Source organism: Papio anubis, chromosome 10, assembly GCF_008728515.1.
Source record: "Papio anubis isolate 15944 chromosome 10, Panubis1.0, whole genome shotgun sequence".
NCBI lineage: Eukaryota > Metazoa > Chordata > Mammalia > Primates > Cercopithecidae > Papio > Papio anubis.
The window spans coordinates 45,681,189-45,702,483 of record NC_044985.1 but is presented as its reverse complement, the minus strand read 5'-3'; the positions used below and the strand labels follow the sequence as shown (position 1 = coordinate 45,702,483).

Sequence of the window (21,295 nt, the reverse complement as noted above, 5' to 3'; positions counted from 1 at the left end):
ACCCAGACTCGGTAGTATATAGGTTCTCCAGAAGCAAGAAAACGGACTGAAATGAAAAGGGACCCCTGTTTACGGAAATGCGGTGCTCTGCTGCTGAGTGAAGGGGTTCGGTCTTGTTTCAGTACCTGCGGCTTGCAGCAGGGTAGCATGGAAGCCCGTTATCACTAGGCACATTCGCACATTAAGTGTTCCCAGCTGTAAAATGGGGATGATGAAGCTGTGAGGGGCTTAAAGGGCTTTACCCAGCACCTGACCCATCCCAAGTGCCCAGTAAATGTTTGTTGTGTGATTAGGTGTCTGCGAAGGGAGTGGAGATGGGAATTGATCTATGAATTCCGAGGAAGGACAAAGCTATAGTCCTTCAGTATGACAATATGACAGTTCCCACAGGTCAGCAGAGGGCTTTCCTTTCTTCAGTGCTGCATTCCATGGACATATAATTAGTGCCTGTTTTGAGTCAGGCATTCTGCTAGGCCCTGGGGACACCCTGTAAAGAACTTGCAGTCAAGCAAGGAGAAGGGCAGGCCCAGTCTGTAAAGGAGAGAGCAAGTGGATCTTGTGAGAGCATCTGGGATGGGGACGAGATGCGGCCACCAGACCAGGCAGGAAGAGGGGGATGAACACACTCATTTGGAACCCTCTGACAAAAAAGAGCAAAGCTGCGATCAGACACTTGAGAGCAGGGATTTGTGAATAGTCCTCCAAAACCACACTGGGGGAGGAAGAGGGAGCAAAAAACATAAAGCATCCATTGCCAATAATGTGAGGGAGGCCAGCAGAAAAGTAAATGATGAATTCCATGCACTTCACTATAAATCAGAAGGTGGTTCCAAAATTTTTTTTTCAATATGTGTTGGGGAGGATGTACTGCTAGAGATACCTCTGTTTACATAAATTTATGTGAACATACCACAGGGTTCTTTCATTTCTTTTCAGGGTTCATGGTTTGACTTTTGAGAAATGTCTTTTTACAGTATACTTTGATTTTCAAAGTTTGTGGAGGTGTGAGTCAATTTTTTCCCCTTTGAAAATGAAGTTGAGAAAAGGGTCAGCTGTAGTTTCACCCTAATAGAATTTTCTGGAGAAGCACGTAAAATACCAGAAATACTCAAATCTTAGCCAGTGTCCATGGCCTCACTTCCCTCAAGACAGCAGAAAGGAGATGCAAAAACACCACCCTTGAGTCCCTGGCACCACCAGCGGCCAAGTTGAGGACTTGATAAATCCTGAGCTCGCGGTTTCAGTCACGCGTGTTAAGCCACTGTAGAATACTGTTGCTGCTTTTCCTGTTGGATATATTTTAATTTTCATCCCAAATTAAATTGCACTTTAAGCTTTAAGAAAAGGTGAAATATTATATTAAATGGTTTCATTAACCATTTATAATTCTACTTCCCATTAAGATTGATTTCTTTTCACTGAATAAAATATCTATTTGTACCAAGGTCTGGCAATAGTCATATTCATTCTCTCTCTCTGTTCTTCCTTTCTTTCTTCCTTCCAGGGATCACTACTTGTGTGATGTGACATGGGCAACACAAGAAAGAATTTCTTTGCAGTGGCTCAGGAGGATTCAGAACTATTCGGTCATGGATATTTGTGATTATGATGAGTCCAGTGGAAGATGGAACTGCTTAGTGGTGAGACTGAATGGGGATGTTCGGCTTCTAAAGCAACATGTGATCAGAGGGTCTGTGCAGTCGGGGAGAGTGAAGGCTGGGAATCAGGAGATGAGGTCTGAGTTTCTCTTCTTTCTGACTCTGTCTGATCCTGAGGTAATAAAATCTTAAATAAAACTCCTAGATAACCTGCCATCCCGGGGTGCTTCTATTTCTCCTACACTGACTAGTCATATGTTTTAGTTATGGATACTATCACTCGGGAAGGGAGAGGGGGTGACTGGCCACAAGATAGAATCTGATGTCAATATTTTAAAAACCAAAGAGGGCCAGCAGCTGCAAGCTCAACAAAGTGTGTTTTAATAAAGATAATATAGGGAATGGGGAATAATTGGCTGAGTGTGTGTGAAACAAAACAAATACATGAGGCCACAAACCCATTACCATACTGTCACTGTCTTTAAGCAGGAAACAGCTTTAGAATGCAAATAAATAACTGCCAGTCTGAGAGGGTGGCAATCCTGAGGCCAACTCTGTTCATCCAACCTTGAGGTGCTGGGAGACTTCTAGCCAGGAGACCTAAGATGATGGTCAAAGTTAAAGTCCCTCTGGGAGCCCACAGGCTTGGAGGGGTGGATCCTGGAAGAGGTTTGCTGGCATATGCCAAGGACACCTCCCCAATCCCCCTTATCTAGTCACAGACCCTGTGCCTACACACCTACCCTTCCTACTGCCATCCGGGCTAGGCTCAGGGCATATTCTCACCTCCCAGAACTGGAGCCCCACATAACTTGATTCACTTATTTATTTATGTAACAAACATAGAATTCCTGTTATGTTCCAAGCTCTGTGCTAAGCTATGGATTTTTTTCTAAAGTGAATTAGTTAGCATGCCTGCCCCCAAAATGTTTCTGTTCTAGTTGGGAATATTATCAAAGTAAATAATAAAAACTGCCACTTACAGTATACCAGGCATTGTGGAAGCTGAGGATCAATGTTTGAGGAGCTGGCTTAGGTCACAGGACACAGTCAGAATTCAAACTGCAAAACCCAAGCTCTTTGCTTGCTGCCAATGAAATCCTCATAATACCAAGGTTGTACCATAAAAAGGGTTCAACCAAGTACCACAGAAGGAATAGAGGGCAAAAGAAGATGATCAGCTCTACTGAGGGCAGGTGGGGTGGGGAAGGAGATGATGTGGGAGAGCTATAGAGTAGCCTGGGATAAGTTGCCATGTGCTGAGCAGATAAGGACAGAAGGCCGTATGAGCAGAGGGCTGTGCAAAGGCATCCAATGTGAATAGCTTGGAAGATGCAGGAACTAAGGACTAGGGGAGAGGCATAGTGGGGAGCATTGAGGCTAGAGATATAGGCAAAGGCTAAGGTGCCATTCTGGGAGTTTGGACTTATCTCGTAAGAAATGGGGAGCTGTTTCAAGGTTTTAAACAAAAGAGTATCACAATGGGACAGGCCTATCTATTGCTAACTAACGTAGCAGAGAAGAGCAGCAGGATCTCCAACAAGGAGATTCTGGCAACAGACCCCAGGCAACCTGCTGAGGACATGAACAAAGTCCTTAGCTGTAGAGAAGGACAGTGAAGTCAAAGAACTAGGTGACAGGGGCTGAAGGAGGTGACTATGAGGAGGGCAAGAATCTAGAATGACCCCTGGGTCTCCAGCTTGGGTGAATAGGTGCCACTAACTAGAAGAAGAATGAAGGAGTAGAACAGGTTGGTGGGACAGAGGAAAACAAATGAAATTCTCTTTAGTTCTGTGCATTCTGGATTTAAAGCACCAGCGGAGCTTCCAGAGGGACCCAGGATATAACTTTTGGCAAGAGAGGCAAATGATCTAATGTAATGATTTGAAAAATACTAACATAAATAGAAATATATGAATGGAGATAGTTTTCAATTATTATAAGTACAGTTCTATTTATATTACCACTAATTATGGCTATAGATTTCATCTTATTTCTCTTTGAAATGCTGTCATTGTGTCTTTCCCTTCCTAGGCACGGCAACACATTGAAACGAGTACTACTGGCTGGGTTGGAAGAGTAAGTATTATAAGTTGTGGGGTTTTATGGATGAGTCAGCTACTCAGCTATTTGATATGCAGTTATTCAAAACTAGGGCTCTAAGTGATACGTTATTAATAGCAATATTAGTTAACTTATTTCTCAAAATTTGTAAATGCTCCCTATAAAGATATCTTTTTGTAGAGAATATATAACACACACAGTTGGAAAAAGTAAGGGGACAAGTGAAAAATCAAAATCAGAGCAGACAAAACATAACGCACTCCCGGCAAATTGTAGCTCCCAGTGAGTTAAAGGGTAACCATGGCTGAAAGTCGGCCAAGGTGTCCAATGTGGTCGTTGACCTCACATTTGAAGTTATGTGCTTTAAAGACAGAAAACATACGTTCTGTCCCCATCCTGCACAGATGCCTAAGGAGAGGTGACTACAACCAGCAAAAAAACTCAGCAGCAACCACACACTGCCCACTAAGCACCTCTCTTTGGAGGAAATAATACTCGTGGGCTTATGCTTTATTAGGCATCCAGATGCAGAGCTTTATCCAGGAAAGTGTGGTGACCCTTAGGGACTTGTCATGCTTCTCAGTCCCACTGAGTTATATACTCCTTGTACAGAATTACCACCCAGATTGCGATGACCATGGAATATAATGAGTTGATGAAGGAACTCCATTCATCATGTCGCCTTGCATAGTAGATGAGGAATGAATCTCACTTAATTTTTATGATCACTTCGATTAAGCCCCCTTTAAGAGGGAAATAAAGTGACCCCCAAAATGTAAAGATTTTACACCTCTTGGATCATAGAGGTGAGGTCCCCAGTCCAAGAAGACAACCCCTTCCAGCTGGGCTTGGAGCTCCGGCAGCATTCACACGTCCTTTTTCTTCAGGCATTGATTGGGCAAAGGGGAGAGGTTTGCCAACATGAAAAGTGGTTTCCTCCATGGCAAGAGACACGCTACACTTCCTCACGACTCTTTGAAAAAAATATGTTTTTTCCTCTCTGTATTTAACCAGACAGATGCCACTTTTCACACATTTCTACTAGGCACAACTCCATCCAGGGGAAACAGGGAAATGTATTAAAAAGATAAGGCTGTGAACACAGGTCTAGAGAGGGGAATGTGTTTCAAAGCTCTGTAATGAGAACACCAAGTGTACCGCACGCCTCAGCTTGCTCCATAAATGAATTCGCTTTGAATCACTAAATAGAAGAGGGAAGCAATTTTCTTCCTTCCCAAAATGGGAGCTGATGAGAGAGGAAACATCGAGGGCGAAGTGAACCAACAATTTTAAAAGACCATCTCCTACCTGCTCTCAAATGTAGCTAGGAAATCAAAATCGTAAACCAACATATTCCTTTCAGGCTGGGATAGACTCTCTTCTACTTAAACTGCATTATGTTCTGAGTACTATATTTTATTGAACTGTAAAAAAACGGAAATTTGTTCTATATTTCTATACAAATATTTTTTGTAAATTGTTGATCATATTTAACAAAATGAAAAGACTTATAATAAAAATATACGAATTTTTTCCTATGAAATATACAACAGACATTCCTTATAGTATGTAGTCCAGAAATGGTTAAATACTAAGTCTGACTTTCGAAAAGAAATATGTGTAAAAACAGGAAAGAAAAATATCCCCAAATTACAAACCATCCCCAACCTGAAACAATAAAAAATAATATGTCTGTTTCAAGAGAGCACATTTGTGACACTGAGGAAATTTACTGCTCCAAACTGAAAGGTTAATGCTATTTTCCAGGTGCTTGCAACCAGAAGTCATAGTTACCATCCATGGAGAAAAGATGTCTCCAAATCAGCAACAACTTCTATTTATTGTTTTCTACAAGCCTCTTTATATGCATTCTCTCATTTACTGCTCACAAAAAAATTATCTATGAGTATGGTGTTTTTGTTCACATTTTATAGAAAGAGAATTTTCTTTTTGAGACACTTTAATTTAATTTTAATTTGGCGTATAAATGGAGCATGGATTTTTCAGCATAGGTATTGGAGAGGACTTTCTAAAACTAAAGTTGGTACTGAGATGAGACCTGTGCTTTAATGTTCTTTTGTTTTCTATTATTTTCTAGTTTAGGCCTTCGGAACCTCATTTTACCTCTGATGGTAATAGCTTCTACAAGATCATCAGCAATGAAGAAGGTTACAGACACATTTGTTATTTCCAAATAAATAAAAAAGTGAGTATTCTTACATAATTTATTTCATGTTGACCTCTGGTTTTTGTTTTTTTTTTTTTTTTGGAAACCAATTTGATGTGGAAATCATTTGGTAAGGCGGATCAATGTGTATAAAAATCAGATTAATTTAAACTCCTCAGTGATGTATTGTGTAATGTGGAACGAGGTGGGGAAACCCAACAAGAAAATCCAAGGTTATTTGAATTCCTGATATAAATGATTTAATCCTCCCTTTGAACAGAGAGAGTGTCGAATCAATCTTTTTTTTTTTTTTTCAAAAAAAAAAAAAAAAAACACATTAGAACTGCACATTTATTACAAAAGGAGCCTGGGAAGTCATCGGGATAGAAGCTCTAACCAGCGATTATCTGTGAGTATTGTAACAATTGACAGGGTATAAACCTACTTGTCATAATCGTGCCCTCTTTGCCCAGAAGTAGGAAAAAAATCTCCTACAAATAAAGAGTAGTCTTTTTGGAATGTGTTCAATAGTTTTTTTCTTTTTAACATACGGAAGCCTTAATGATTTTCACATATGCTTAGCAGATTTGATACCATGCCACCAGGCAGCTCTACCTCTTGCTCTTACCTGCTTTACATTACAAGAGCTGTATCCTCTTTTACTTGAACGTCCTGGAACGCTGAACTAGCAGTCAGGGGCGTTTTGTTAAATTTCAACTGGCAGTGATTTTTTGGAAGGCTTGGAAAGGTAATTTTATCTGTCCATGTCCCGGCCTTACTCTCTGCAAAATGAAAAGCTTTGCAGAGGCTGTCAACTGCTATATATGAGTTGGTAGAAAAGGGGGTGTTATTTTTCATTAGAATCTTAGGCCCTTTTATGATTCTTTATTGGTCTAATCGCGGAGGAATTTGGCCGCCGCCCGAAGTAGCTTTTGAAGGCCCTCTTCAGCAGTGGCTCTGCCTCTCTCAGGAACGTGGGGCTCCTGCTGTCTAGTAGCTTATGTTATAAGACAGAAAATAAAGCAATCGGGATCAATGAGTGGGGTCTCAATTTCAGGCTAACTGTCCAGTCCTATTTTTTGACAGAAGCCTTCTTTTGAATTTTTACTTGTCACTCTAATTAAGGAAGAAATCCCTGGTTTTACATATTTTAGTCTCTTAAGAACAAGACCTTTCCGTGTAGAGATGACGGAGAAAAACGGCTTCTGGGGGTGAGGGCCGGGGAAGCAATGGCGGAGGGCGGCGGGCACCCGTGCGCGTGCTCGGTGCACACTTAGGCTTGGGGTCTGAGTGTGGTGGATCGCCTCTGACTTCTTAAAAAACATAATTAATATATATTTCATTTTTTTCTCTTCCCAGATACTACATTAGTAATGAATATAAAGGAATGCCAGGAGGAAGGAATCTTTATAAGTAAGAGCTTGACTTGAGTCATTTTAGCTGACGAACAATTTCTGAACTCCATTTTTATTTTTTGCCTTGTCCTAACTAATATTAACCTGGTAATGCTATTGAGCACTTTTTATTCCTTCATAAGTCAATCTACATGTCCACAAAAGAGAATGGCTTTATTCAATGTTTTGCGATATTTCCAAACAATGGGAGGTTTGAGGTTACTATTAATTCGTGTATTTATTTCAAGTTAAAAAAAAAAAAAAAAAAAGAGTCCTGAAGATTGCGTTGGCATTCTGCTGTCTTTGAAACTAGAATATGGCTTTATTCAGTTCCTTCTTTTCACTTATCTTTTCTTCAAGCACTTAATTTCCATTGTTGGTTTTACAGAATCCAACTTAGTGACTATACAAAAGTGACATGCCTTAGTTGTGAGCTGAATCCGGAAAGGTGTCAGTACTATTCTGTGTCATTCAGTAAAGAGGCGAAGTATTATCAGCTGAGATGTTCCGGTAAGTCTGAGCTCCCTGGGAGGGAGGGCAGTCGCCGCTGTTACTCACTTCCAAGCAGCTCCCTCTGTTCCTTTTGAATCTGAGCAGCTCTTGAAATCACCTAAGTCCCCTTCTCTCCACTCACATTTAAGTAGTGAGCATAAACAATCTTTTCTTCGCCTTATCACTGAGAGACTTGCATAGCTTGCTTTAGACCGAACACACACACACACATGCACACACACCCTTGTGTATAACAGAAGCACTTCAGTCTTAAACACATACATATTGTGGGGTTTTAGTTGATTATTTTATGCACTCGTCCCTTTCAGTGAGAAAATATATGTGGCTGGTGCATGTCACTCAACATGCTCACTGCTCCATCTTCTGTTGCTGTTGCTATTATTAATTACAAATGAAGAAACCCAGGCAAGGAGTGGCCAAGTGACTTATGCAGGTGGTCACACAGCGAGTTACAGGCACAGCAGGATTCAAAACAGGCCTCTGCCTCCCTAGCACTCCCTTTTAAACAGTATGCCCGGTTACTTCTCAAAATGAGAGAAAGGATCTGGATATTCTGAAAAGAACTGTCCATAGCACAAAAATAAATAAATGTTTTCAAACCAGTTATCTGAGTCTTCCTTCACTAGCATATTTTATTGTTATGCTTTTCTTTATGGTTCTTTACTATGACTGTTTTTAGCAATTATTTCTTGGGCATGCACTTTATTCTAAGCACTGTGCTAAAAGCTTTATATTCAAGATCTTGTTTAATCTTTAAGAAATCTCTATCAAGTAGATATTATTATCCTCATTTCCTCATATGAGGAAATCAAAGCACAGCTCTGCTGTCCTAAGTCACAGAGCCAGTGAGCCAGGATTCATCCCCAGGTATGGAAAGTGCCTTCACTGTGTTTCTAATCCAGTATAAAAATTAATATTATCATCCAAACGCATAAAATTAAAGAGCTCACAAAGTAGCTTTTCTATACATTACCTTCCACTCTGCAACTACCACAGTTGGGATAAATAGTGACGATATGGGCTTGTGAGAAAAACACTTTTGCATGCCAGAAAGGAATCGCTTATCCAAGTCAGGCACTGTGCAGATGTGCCGCCTGGCTCTGGGACTCCGTGGGAGTGGGGGCCGGGGGGGGGGAACCCATCCCTCTCTAGGGAGGCTGGCTCCAGGGCTCTGCAGCCCACCTGGGCAGAGCCTGAAAAACCCTGAGAGATCACGGATTTACAGTGGGGAAGGACGTCAGCTCACATTTTACTTTGTGGATGAATATATTAAGTTCGGAGATGATAATGTGCCCAAGTTGCCTAGCAGGGCACAGATTCATTTCCTACTTCATTCTACTGAGCCCTGTGCCTTTCCAGTAATACTTCTTACTCTCAAATTGCAACTATTTTAAAGAGGGAGGGAGGAGAAACAGCTAATATGTATTAAACTTCTTATCCATTGTAATATTTATATGTTCCGTCAAAGTCAAATGGTAACAAATGATATTTTTGAAAAGTCATGTATACTATCTTTTCCAAAGAAGTATTCATCCAAAACATTTTTCTCCTGATTGTGTTAACAGGTCCTGGTCTGCCCCTCTATACTCTACACAGCAGTGTGAATGATAAAGGTATTTTTTCATACTTTACTCTTCATTCGTTTTAAAGAAAATGTGTTCAATAAGACCATCACGTACTTAGCATTGTGTGATTTTCTTTGGCTTTGTGTCTTGACAGTGAGTTGAACACAAACCTTATAACCTGAAGTATGTGTAGTCCGTCAGTGAATTTCATGTTTGCTCATTATTGCACTGTATAATCCACATTTTTCACATTGTAATGAATGACTGCTGTCTCCTGTGTTTCTTTAGGGCCGAGAGTCCTGGAAGATAATTCAGCTTTGGATAAAATGCTGCAGAATGTCCAGATGCCCTCCAAAACACTGGACTTCATTATTTTGAATGAAACAAGTAAGTTAAATTCCTTTGGAACAGTACTTTTCATGGAAACACCAATGCACTCTAACTATAGTAATTTGATCTGAAAATATGTATTTTGTTATATATAAATCTAATTTAGAAGGTTATTTCTCCATGAAATGTCTTGTCAAAAGAAATACTAGTTTTATATCCTTTTGTCTTAAAATACAATACCATTCTACATAAAACTTATTCTGTCAAAAGGGAAATGATTTGGAGAACATACTCTATCGTTAGTTCACTTTTATCCCATTAGTGACTCTATTATTCTACTAGTATTAATTGTATGTTTAACTTAATGACATCCTAACGTATTTCACCTTTAACCCAAAGAGATCAAGGATATCTGAGATGGTTGTATAAAACAATTCATGTTGGCTATAAAATATTGAAACTTCAGTCTCAGAAGAGAAATTTTGAATTTTTCCAAACCCTCCTGACCTCCCATAGTGTGGTCCCCGGCCTGGTTGTGTAATCATGGATTATATTCAGAGACCAGTAAGAACAATGAGGTTCTTTGAGTAGAAAATCTTGTTATTTATTGTTTGTTTTTTTTAATTTTTTCCACTCCAGGCTAACAGCTTATATGAGAAGGAGGAATCCGTTATATTAGGATTGATTCATTTTAGGCTTTAAAAAAATTTAGGATACTAGAAAAGATTCAACACATCTAATTTTAAATATCAGGAAAAGCACAGGAAAGTATAGCATCCTCATGAAGAACAGTTTAGAGCAGTGCCACTCAAACTGAATGTGCATGTGAGTCACCTGGGACCTTGTTAACAAGGACATTCTGACCCAGCAGGTTAAGGAAGGTCCAGGATTCTGCATTTGTAATAAGCTTCTAGGTGATGCTAGTGCTACTGACCCTTGAGCCACATGTGAGGGGCAAGAGCTTAGAGTTTTCCAGAGCTACCATTGACAGCCTGGTACAGAAGGCACTGAATACTGAGATGTGACATTCTATTTCAGTCATGAACACTGGGGAACCCCTGCAGGTTTTCAGGTCAGGGAAGCCACATTAGTAGACGGATGACTTGAGACAGGATGTAGGATGGAGCTGTGGGGATGGGGATGTCCCATTGGGAGGTGGTTATAGCCATTCAAAGAACAGAAAGGAAGGATGAAAGGTAGGTCAGGGAGGAGGGAGCTGGAAAGGCGTGACTCTGAATAGAAAGAATCCCCCAAACTAAAGAGTGTACATCTCCAAAAAAGTGGGACTAAAACACCTTCCCATCAACTAATGCCAATTCAAACAAAGCAGAGATCAAATGATGGATTTTGCATATTCATTAAAAGTATCATGGTCAACTGATAGTTTGGTGTTCTACTGCAATTATAATAGAGACTTAAATTTTGCTCTTATAAGCACATTTAATCAGAAGGCATGACAATAGTCAGCAAAATATAAATTGAAGATAAATCTATCTATGTATTTTACTCCCAAATCTTTTTTTTCTTTTCAAGTAAAATAATTGTAACAAACATAAACAAAAAGGAAGATAAATGTTAGATAAAAATAGCTCTAGAGATAAGAATTTTTTGCCTACAGTTTAAATCTCCTGAATCTGGAATAATTTTATTTAAATGTGGAAAAACACTTTTATAACTCATCTTTTATTTGGGAGCAAAGGAAACTGACTCATTATTTAGGGACAAATTTTATTAAACTGATGTTAAATCAAGCACAGAGAATGAAACAGACCCGTGGGAGATCATACAGAATGTACGCAACAGTTTGCTCCATATAAACCCGATCTCATTCTGTGAAACGCAGAGCTGAAAATGGGAACTCAGATTTGCGGTCTGGGATGGCAATAAGAATTACAAAAATGTTATTAAATCAGAATTCTAAAATAGAGTTGGGGCCAACTAAAAATCCTAAACAGCTTCAAGGAAATTCAAGAAGAGGAAAACATTTTGGAGGAAAACTTAGAACATAAGCCATAAACAAACTAGATCAGTAGATCGGATGCCAAAGAACAGAATCATAAAAACAAAACATTAGAAATTCTAAGATGCACTTTTATTTTACTAGGCACCAATGTATTTAATAGATACATTAGAAACAACTTTATGTTTTAACATTAACTAGTATTTTAACCTGAAAGAAAATGTTGTAATATCTTAAAAATGTGCTGAATCCAAGCAGTTCATTTTCTTTTTCTACTCTCATTTAACAAATTGTTAAACTCTAGAAATGACTTGCTACTGAGGGAGATGAGGAACAAAATCTTGTACTAATAATTTTTCTTACCTCACTAATTAATCTTTCTGTTTGTTTAGAATTTTGGTATCAGATGATCTTGCCTCCCCATTTTGATAAATCCAAGAAATATCCTCTACTATTAGATGTGTAAGTATTCAAGAGAAGGGAGTAACTTAGAAATATTGAGTCATATATATTTTTCTCAGTGCAGCTTACTGAAAAATGGAGCCAAATGCATCCTTTCCCTCTTCCTGAATCACTGTTTACTATTTCCTCCTTTCACTGTACAGCCACAAAACTCAACCTGTGTTTTCTCACATCTTCTTAATACAGAAGAGAGATACTCCTTTTCTGTCATAATGGCATATAGATTTTCTTTTGTTTTGCTTCTCTGAACTCCAAGGGAATTTCAAAGGATTTCTTAAGTCTGCATTTTCATCCTTAACCTCGTGGACATTTTAACAAGCAAGAGATGGCCATTAACAGTCTTTACAGTTCCCTTACCCCAGCTCCCACTGGCTGCCTCATGTTTCTCTTCCTTTAGTTCCTGAAATATTACTGCCGGCTATTTTCTAGTCCTTTTTTTGGTGAAAAGAAGTGATAGAGGAGAATGTTCATTATAAAAACTTTAAGTCTTTGAGAAAGTTATGAAGTCACAAGTCTTTGAACAGTGAATGTGAACTCATATGAATTCCAAATATGACAGCTTTGTAAAATATTTTTTATAATCATTAGGAATATACCCTACTTTAATTTTTCTAAAATTGCCCTACGGTCACCCATGATGCCATAATGTCAGACTCTTCCTGTCCTGGCTTGCATCATTTCCTATATCAAAAATAAAATGAAACAACGCTTGTGCAGGGAACTGCTGAATGCCGGGTGCTTGGCATCATTTGCCTTATTCACACAACAAGCCCATGTGGTAAGTTCTGTTGTTCCATTATACGGAAAAGACATTGAAACTCAGGGACATAACGTCTCTGTTGTTACTAGTAAGAAAAAAAAAGTGGGGAGAGGAAGGGAGGACACAGATACTAGTATCAGACACAGCTTTGATGCACTATATTCACAGTTTCATGAAAGCCAAACATAAAGAAAGGAAAAGACAGGTATTTTAAAATTCCAGATGCACTATCTGATTTCTTTTCAAGTAAAATAATTGTAGCAAATAAAGTCAGTTCATTCGTGACACTAATTTGTTTTAGGCTTCGGCTCCAATGCTAAAAAAGCGTCCTTTAGAGTGATATTTTTATCTTCTTTGACTTCCTAGTAAGTAATGATTTGATCTCCATTAGAAAAGGTTTTTAAAAATGCTAACTTTAATACATATTTCTTTTCAGTTATTTTCCTTTTCCTCTTTTAAGGTCTATATATATTTTTATACTTTAAAAAATAATCTTGTTTAATTTTGGGGTTAGGGAATTTGATATATACCTAATATTAAGGCAAACTCTTAATCTACCAAATTTAATATAATTGAGAGGAGCAAGACATTTCACATGTTGTGAAAAAATGTTTGCTTGCTCAAGAAATGCATGAATGCATTTTCCTGTTTAAAGTTAGAATGTTATAGTATTTTGTTTAAAACTAAAGTTCTTTTGACTGACATCGCTAAGTAGAAGGAAAACATTAGCAAAGGCATGTAAGCAGGACTTGTCCTATCCTGTGTGGGGGACAGTGAGCAGATGAGTGGAGAGATGGGCTGGGGAGGGAATAAGCTATTAGAGAGTATCCATGTCCAGGAGTCGTGTAGATGGTGCAAAGATGACATATTTAAATGAATTGAAATGAGCTATAAGGAGCTCCTCTTGATTAACAAGCAGAAAAGAGAGCACTTTACAGAGCTTTACAGAGATTGTGCACACAGCTCTGTATAAGGTAGTTGTAGCCTGTGAAGATGGCAGATACAAGGGAGTTAAACTTGCTAGTAAATAGAATGCCCAATGACATGCCCGTTTTCCAATGCAACCTGTTTCTTCCTCTGAAGTTTTAAATATTAGCATTCATTCTTACTGCAATCCATTCCACAATGATTTACAGTCATTGTGAGCAAGACTGTGCTGGGTGCTATGGGAAATGCAAAGTATATGATGCAGAAGTCAAGTCCTAAAAGAAGGAAATAAACTTGTAGTCCAGGAGTATTTGTAAGCTGAGATGGAAAGATATCCAAAGCTGCATTTATTGCTGTCGTCATCATTTTTTTTTTTATAACACAACTCCCCTTTCTTAACTATTAGAGAAATTATTTCTTTAATTTCCAAGATTATGTTTACTTTTTAAATATTGGCCTATGAAGTCTGTGTTTGATAACTATCTTCAAAGACAAAACTGACAAGTATCTTTGAAGGAAATACACAACCATGGTAGTTGTATTGCTAAGTTTTAGCGGACTCATTCTGGACACCCCATAGGCTGGCACAGTTTCAGGCTCATGACTGGGAAGAATGTACACTTCTTGTTCACGGGGAAGAGAAATGTAAGCATTCCTCATTTGATTCAGGAAAACCATGAAAGCTAACAATTTGGTATTTTTCATAGGTACGCAGGCCCGTGTAGTCAAAAAGCAGACGCTGTCTTCAGACTCAACTGGGCCACTTACCTTGCAAGCACAGAAAACATTATAGTAGCTAGCTTTGATGGCAGAGGAAGTGGTTACCAAGGAGATAAGATCATGCATGCAATCAACAGAAGACTGGGAACATTTGAAGTTGAAGATCAAATTGAAGCAGCCAGGTGAGTGACTAGGAGATGAAGTCAAAGGTCATCTGATTTTTTTTCCCCTTTAAAATTTACATTTTAAAGCTGTAAAGTGTAAATAATTTAAAGTGTTCTGGGATGAATTTGTAATCTTTTATCTTTACGGTAGGTTTTAGTGAAGATGTTATGTTTAGATAAAAATATATTACATTATAGATTTATATGAAGTTAAAAAAAAAAAGCATTTCCTAAATTCATCTCCGTATGAGACTCTAGAAAGGGAGTTGGCATATGTCCTACCACCTTCTAAGAACAGAAACTCAAAATTCATCAGACTCGGGGACAAACTGAGGGATAAATGTACCCTAGTAAACATCTGACTAAACAAGCCAAGCCCATTCCTTCACAGTCAAGAATAAAGAGAGGACTTCAGTGTACATTTACATCACAGGCAGTGACAACTATGAAGTCCTAGGAGTAGCTCCTACAGTCTGGATGAGGGTGACTCTGCTATTTTGGGAAAATTGTGGAGCACAGCCATCATCGGTCCTATGTATAAGGGCTCTGATAAGTATGAACCACATCTCATTCTTGTGCTCTTCACTTATGGGACTATAAACAGATGTGATCTGACTCAAGAGATGTTAACAAAGAATGATGGTTACTCATAATATGCATGTTACATGGGAAGTGCTTTACCTACAGGCATTGTCGCTGAAGCCCTGAAAGGTGGGTTTTCTTACCCCATATTTTAATTAAATAAATGGAGACTATTAGGTTAGGTACCTTGCTAAGGTGAATCAGGATTTGAAGCCAGTCTCATTCCAACTCTTATATTTAATTACATTCAACTGTTATGTGGGAAATGTAACTTTGAGTTTCTATAACCAACAGCATGGATGTCTGGGGAAGCATAATTGGGAGGGTGGTTGAAAATGATGTTATGAAATCATAGACTAGGAAATGCAGAAGGATCCATGAATGATTAAGTAGATGGAGAGAGGAGATGACAATTTATTAGGGATTCCTGAGTGAAAGAAATTCTCTTTCACTAAAGTTAATGATTAGCTATTTTCCTTAACAATCAAAAAATAGAGATTTAGAATAAATGGGATACGTTTGTTCAAGAGTGAGGCTTTGATATTTTAAAAATAGATATGTGTCTATCCAGATTGCTCCCCTGTGAGAGAGGGCATAGTTTTCAGGGCCTCTCAAGTCTGACTAACGAAAGTCCTAAAATTACAAAATTGAGGATCTACTATATACAACCCCAGTTAAATAAGTAATGAGAAGTAGTGTGTTTATACAGTGGAACACACTATTGCAGCAACTAAAAAGAGTTAAGCATATAACAACATGGATGAATCGCATATACTGTTGAATGAAAGAAGCCGGACACAAAAGTGTACATCCTACAAGATCCAATTTATGTAAAGATAAAAACCAGGCAAAAAAGTTCAGTGAAATTTTTATGGAATTCAATAAAAGAAAAACGTTTCCTTTTGTCCCTTTGCAAAGAGAGAAATGCCTTAGAGGCTTCTGATAACATGCACAGGCCATGATTTCAAGGATACGTTCACTTTGTAAAGGTTGATCAATTTATACACGAATGATCTGGTGCACGTTGCTGTATGTCTGCCTCCTTCAATTTTACAAAGTTTACATGGAAAAGATGAGTTGGAAACGGTTTTAATTTTTTTCTAACACTGCTTAACTTAGGGCAACCTAGGACATACATCATTATGTGAAAACACAAAGACTCTCAAAATCAAGATAGGTTAATGCAAAGGTCTGCAACCATCCACAATGCTAAAAATTTGAGTTTCATTTATCAGGTAGTTTTAAGTAAAAAAAAAATTTCTTTTGATGTCAGGCTAATATTAAGAAATAGGTGCATAAAACATTTTTCTTATTTCTTTACCTGGATTCCAATTCTGAACACAGTTTAGTGGCAAAGAAGACTTCTTAATCCATCAAGGAAAAATTTATTTTTATTGAGTGCAAGGTGCTGAGCTAACTAATCAACACCCAGCATAAGAAGGGATTTATTTAGAGAATGGTGTTTCAGTTCTCAGGTAGGGGGCCCAGAGACATTTCTAAGCCCTACTCAGAAGTTTTTCATGCCCTTATCTTTCTCCATTGCAGGGGCAGACTCTCCCAAACTGAAAAACATCTGGAGAGATTTAAATTCAATTATGTAAAGAAAAGTGCATCTGGGCTGCAAATTTTTGTATAAAGCTGTGAAAAAAACTGCCAGGATTTGTTTTCTGTGAATCGTACACACACACACACACACACACACACACACACACACAATTTTTATGAACAACGAAAGTAAACCATGTTCATCTGGATCTTAGGTTAAAATGATAGATATTTATCTTGGGTGTGTATTTGATTACTGGCAGCAATTTTTAGTCTGAAATAGAATGAAGCAGAGAACAAATGGCAGGGTTTCACATTTGTGCCTTATCTAAGTTTTCTATACACAATGCAGTACTGATCTGTGGACTTTTTCCATGTGTTTTAGACAATTTTCAAAAATGGGATTTGTGGACAACAAACGAATTGCAATTTGGGGCTGGGTGAGTAGTTGACTGATGAATCTGTATGCATTCGTTAGTGAATATCACTCAGAGTAGGTTAATTTATCTTTCGTATATACATATTTGGAGGTGAAAATCACATGTATCAAGTCTTAGGTCTCTGGGCAGTAACCCTACAGAATCTCCACTGAGTCAGGCTTACACCTTTGTTTATTATGATGAGCGAGGGAGGTGAGGTAGAAAGAGCAAGAAGGAAGGAGTGAAAGGGAGGGAAGAGGGAAGGGAAAGAAGGAGGGAGACTTTTTCTTATGCATCAGTTAGTAAAGATTTCGTGTTATTGTTTTTAAATATTCTATAATTGGTACCACCCAGTCACTAGGGTCAGCAAATTTTCCATATTTTCCCCCGTATACCTACCAAGAAAGGGATCAGGGCTCTGAAAGTGTAGTCTTTAAAGATACTGTCCAATTAAGGCCAATTTAAGCCTCCTATACCATGCTTTTTATCTCTAAAGAGGCACAGTATATAAAGATGTGAGAAATGTGGAAACTGCGATTCGCTTACCATATGTCCTTATTCTTTTACCTCCATAAAAATAACTGTTTCCATTCCTTAGTCATATGGAGGGTACGTAACCTCAATGGTCCTGGGATCGGGAAGCGGCGTGTTCAAGTGTGGAATAGCCGTGGCGCCTGTATCCCGGTGGGAGTACTATGGTATGTAATTGCTGCCAGGTACAAAGAAATACGGAGTGTTGACCTCAAAATGCCAGTAACAAAGCCATTCCTTTTTGAGTTTCAGTGTTTTTACAGCGAATAATAGGCTGATTCATCTTAGAGGTTCTTTTTGGATACCTATAATAAGATGATCTCATTTATTCTGCTATTGTGCAAAGCTGGGTGGTATATTTTATTACACATTTGGTTTTTTATCAACAAATTCTGTTTTCCAAATTTCAAAACAGCCCCAATGCTACACTTCTACAGATAAATCGTTCCTTATCTTTACTCTAATTTGATTCTTGGGTTTCACATATTAGCAGAGTGAGAGAAGTGTGTATCTCTTTCCCTTCAATTAAATGTCAAATATAAGTAGGGCTTTGGATGGGAAGAGGAGAGGAGAAACAGTGGAAATACCTATCGGAGGGTTGGTTTCTTTTTTTCACTATCTCTTAATAGGTGAAAGCTACTCTAGAATATGCTCTTTGTCATTAAGAGACTATTATTTTGCAAGGCATCGTACACCTCTAAGATTGCAATTCTCAAAGGGGAGCGAGTAAGCGATGGAAGATGAGGGAGGAGGGAAGAGTCAGGGGTGGTAAGGAGATGAATGATTTTCCTGCACCTCTTCTGACCCCATCTGAAGTCTTCTGTCTAGTGTAAGAAAAGAATGGTTGATGATGAATAGCTCATTAAATATTTTATATCCAGAAATATGGTAGTACCCAGAGGAAAAGACTCTTAAAGTCTCTCCCAGTCAAGATAAACCAATGTAGAAATATATTTCTATCTTTCTGCTAAGAAAATTGGAGGGCATAGTTATAATTTGATCTACACACAATGAATTTGTTTTCATAATATTTCTCTGCTTGATATTAATTGTTCTGTTGGATGGCTTGTTTTTGGAGACCTCTAGTGGTCAATAAAATAATGGAGTAAATCTTTGTAAGTTTAAAAATATGAAATGAGAAGAAAACTTCATTTAATGTATATAGACCAACATAATACATAGGAATTGTCTAGAGTTCTTACATATGTGTAAATTTAAACAATTTTATTCAAAGATGGGACAAAAAGAATACGTAAATGGTGTTTTAAGGCATATTTTTAAAAAGTTTACAGTTGCATTGTGCAGTATTTTTTAAATGTTATTTTTAAAATTTCAGATCTACTTATACATGTAAACCTGGTTAGCATAAATAAGAAAGGAGTATTGTGTTCTATGACAAGCAGAATTAAAGTCTGCAGCTACCTGGAGGAAAATGTGTTTTGCCCTTTAAGGTCATTTTCCCCCATCTAACATACAGCCTGAGATATTAATATTTAAATACTAAAGTTAAAAAAGATACGAGCATTTCACGAAGATCTTATATTTCAAAGTATCTTTAAAAATATTCTATTTTTATATTAGTGTCCTTTAAGTACATAAAATTACATATAGTCGGTTTTCATGTTAATCAAAATGATAAAATATCACTGTTAGTAATTTTGGAGGAAAATATTTTGACTTTCATAGAAATGGCATAAAGTATACATATGGAGGAACTAACACTCATTAGTGTAGTTTCTAATCTACAATACCAGTCATTCAAAAAGTGTTAGAATGTTGAATTTAGATAATATACCCACTTTTAAAATTAATGGAATTGGTTTTGAAATACTTGTAAATTATAGTGAAATTCAAGCCACTAACCTATACAGCACAATGGCAAGATAAAATTCTTAGACTTTTTAGCTGTAATCTGGTCACTTAAGGCGGCAGTTTTCAAAGCAGTTATGTCAGGTTTTTAAAGTTTATTGCAATTTGGTCTCAATAATTTTTTTTTAACTGATATTTTAGGCCAAATATATATAATGTATCATTTAATTTTTTTTAAATCAGGCAAAATATGTTTAACTATCCAAAATAACCAAACCAATTATGCAACCTGTTTTTCAACCATATTTATAGATAAAAGAGCTTATGTCATTTCAGCAGACAGATATTAATGTAATCTGTTTCACAATGCTCAACTGTTATACCACAAAAATTGAGGCTTCACCACAAAATGAGAGAAAACAAATGTTTAACTTGCATTATGATGGAGTAGCTGAGCCAATGTGGGGATATATAGCAAATAAATGATAACTGAATTATTTCTTTTTATTATAGTGAATTCCAGCCTGACCCCCAAACTAAAATATGATTTAAATCAGCAACTAGTAATTGAACATTGTTAGGGGTCTCCAAAAGGAAATAGATGATCATAAATCAGGGCACATACTTGTATTATAACCAAAAAATTTCGACACAATTGAGGCATTAAGTGACTTCCTAACTAAAATTCTTTGAGAGGGTCATATGATAATGTTAAGATCCCTTACCCGTTAGCACTTCACATTTGACTTTCCTGTAGGTGGATTACTGATTGGATTTTAGATCATCTGGTTTGATCTCCCTTTGCCCCACTGTATGGGGAAAGTGAGAATGGGTTAGGGCTGAGTGTGGAAAGGTATGAGTATGCAGGGAGCTGGGAATTAGCATCTCTGGCTATATGAGCAAGGCAAGTAAAAAATTACCTCCCATAAGCTGCTTTAGCCACCCTTTTCCTTGTTCATAACCACACAGAGATACTTCTGAGAGTAACTCTATATTCCTATACATGAGTGAAGACATATGGAAACACTGAAGTGGCCCATTAAAAGCAAGAAAAGTTGTTATTGTATGAATTAAACTTTTTTTTTTTCTTTCACAGATTCAGTGTACACAGAGCGTTACATGGGTCTCCCAACTCCGGAAGACAACCTTGACCATTACAGGGTAAGAGATGAGGACCTAGGCCTATTTTATAACCTATTTATAAGTGGTTTAAGAACCTTCTTAAGTGTATCTATTCTAGAAAATATATATTTTTATTTCCAACAAAATTCTTGTTAAAAAGAAATAACACAGGTGGTTTAGAGATACTCCAATAGCTTCCCCTACTATATTCTGCATAATTACAGTCTTTATCGTATGCTATATAGGTCACAATATGCATTCATTTAGAAATACAAAGCAACATCAGATAATTACTTTAATTATAAAATTTCAGTTTAGAAAACCTATAAGAAATTCAACGTATTCCTTTAGAGCCCAGAAGACTCTCTAAACCTTTAGCTATATATTGAAATTTCTTACAGTATTATCATAAGATGTATATATGAGACTATAATTTTCTTACTCATAGCCAATTATGTACGGTTTTGTTCACACAAGATTTAAGTAAAGCAGGTGAGAGGTAGGTACAGTTGGGCAGTACCCTTAAAAAGCCCTAAACCTAAATCACTGAATAGCATCCAACAGGCTGGTCGCCTGATGGGAGAACCAGTGGGCAGGTTGCTCTGCAGATGGGCTATAGCATTTAAAATATGGTGTGGGTGCAACTATCATTGACAGCCCCCA

General features: G+C 37.6%; 1 protein-coding gene across 4 annotated transcripts in view; it reads left to right on the top strand.

Annotated features, from left to right (window-relative positions):
- Positions 1-21,295, top strand: part of DPP4 (dipeptidyl peptidase 4) — an 84,299-nt gene that overhangs the window by 50,093 nt on the left and 12,911 nt on the right. For 3 of the 4 annotated variants that reach the window (XM_021923667.2, XM_021923668.2, XM_031651312.1), the window contains 13 exons: positions 1,505-1,640; positions 3,633-3,677; positions 5,761-5,868; positions 6,171-6,238; positions 7,189-7,242; positions 7,612-7,733; positions 9,302-9,349; positions 9,590-9,688; positions 11,984-12,053; positions 14,448-14,642; positions 17,137-17,191; positions 17,769-17,868; positions 20,607-20,671. In XM_021923667.2, the coding sequence (XP_021779359.2) occupies positions 1,505-1,640; positions 3,633-3,677; positions 5,761-5,868; positions 6,171-6,238; positions 7,189-7,242; positions 7,612-7,733; positions 9,302-9,349; positions 9,590-9,688; positions 11,984-12,053; positions 14,448-14,642; positions 17,137-17,191; positions 17,769-17,868; positions 20,607-20,671 (1,165 nt within the window). The remainder of the gene's footprint in view (positions 1-1,504; positions 1,641-3,632; positions 3,678-5,760; positions 5,869-6,170; positions 6,239-7,188; positions 7,243-7,611; positions 7,734-9,301; positions 9,350-9,589; positions 9,689-11,983; positions 12,054-14,447; positions 14,643-17,136; positions 17,192-17,768; positions 17,869-20,606; positions 20,672-21,295) is intronic. The other variant, XR_004176528.1, reaches the window with a different exon arrangement.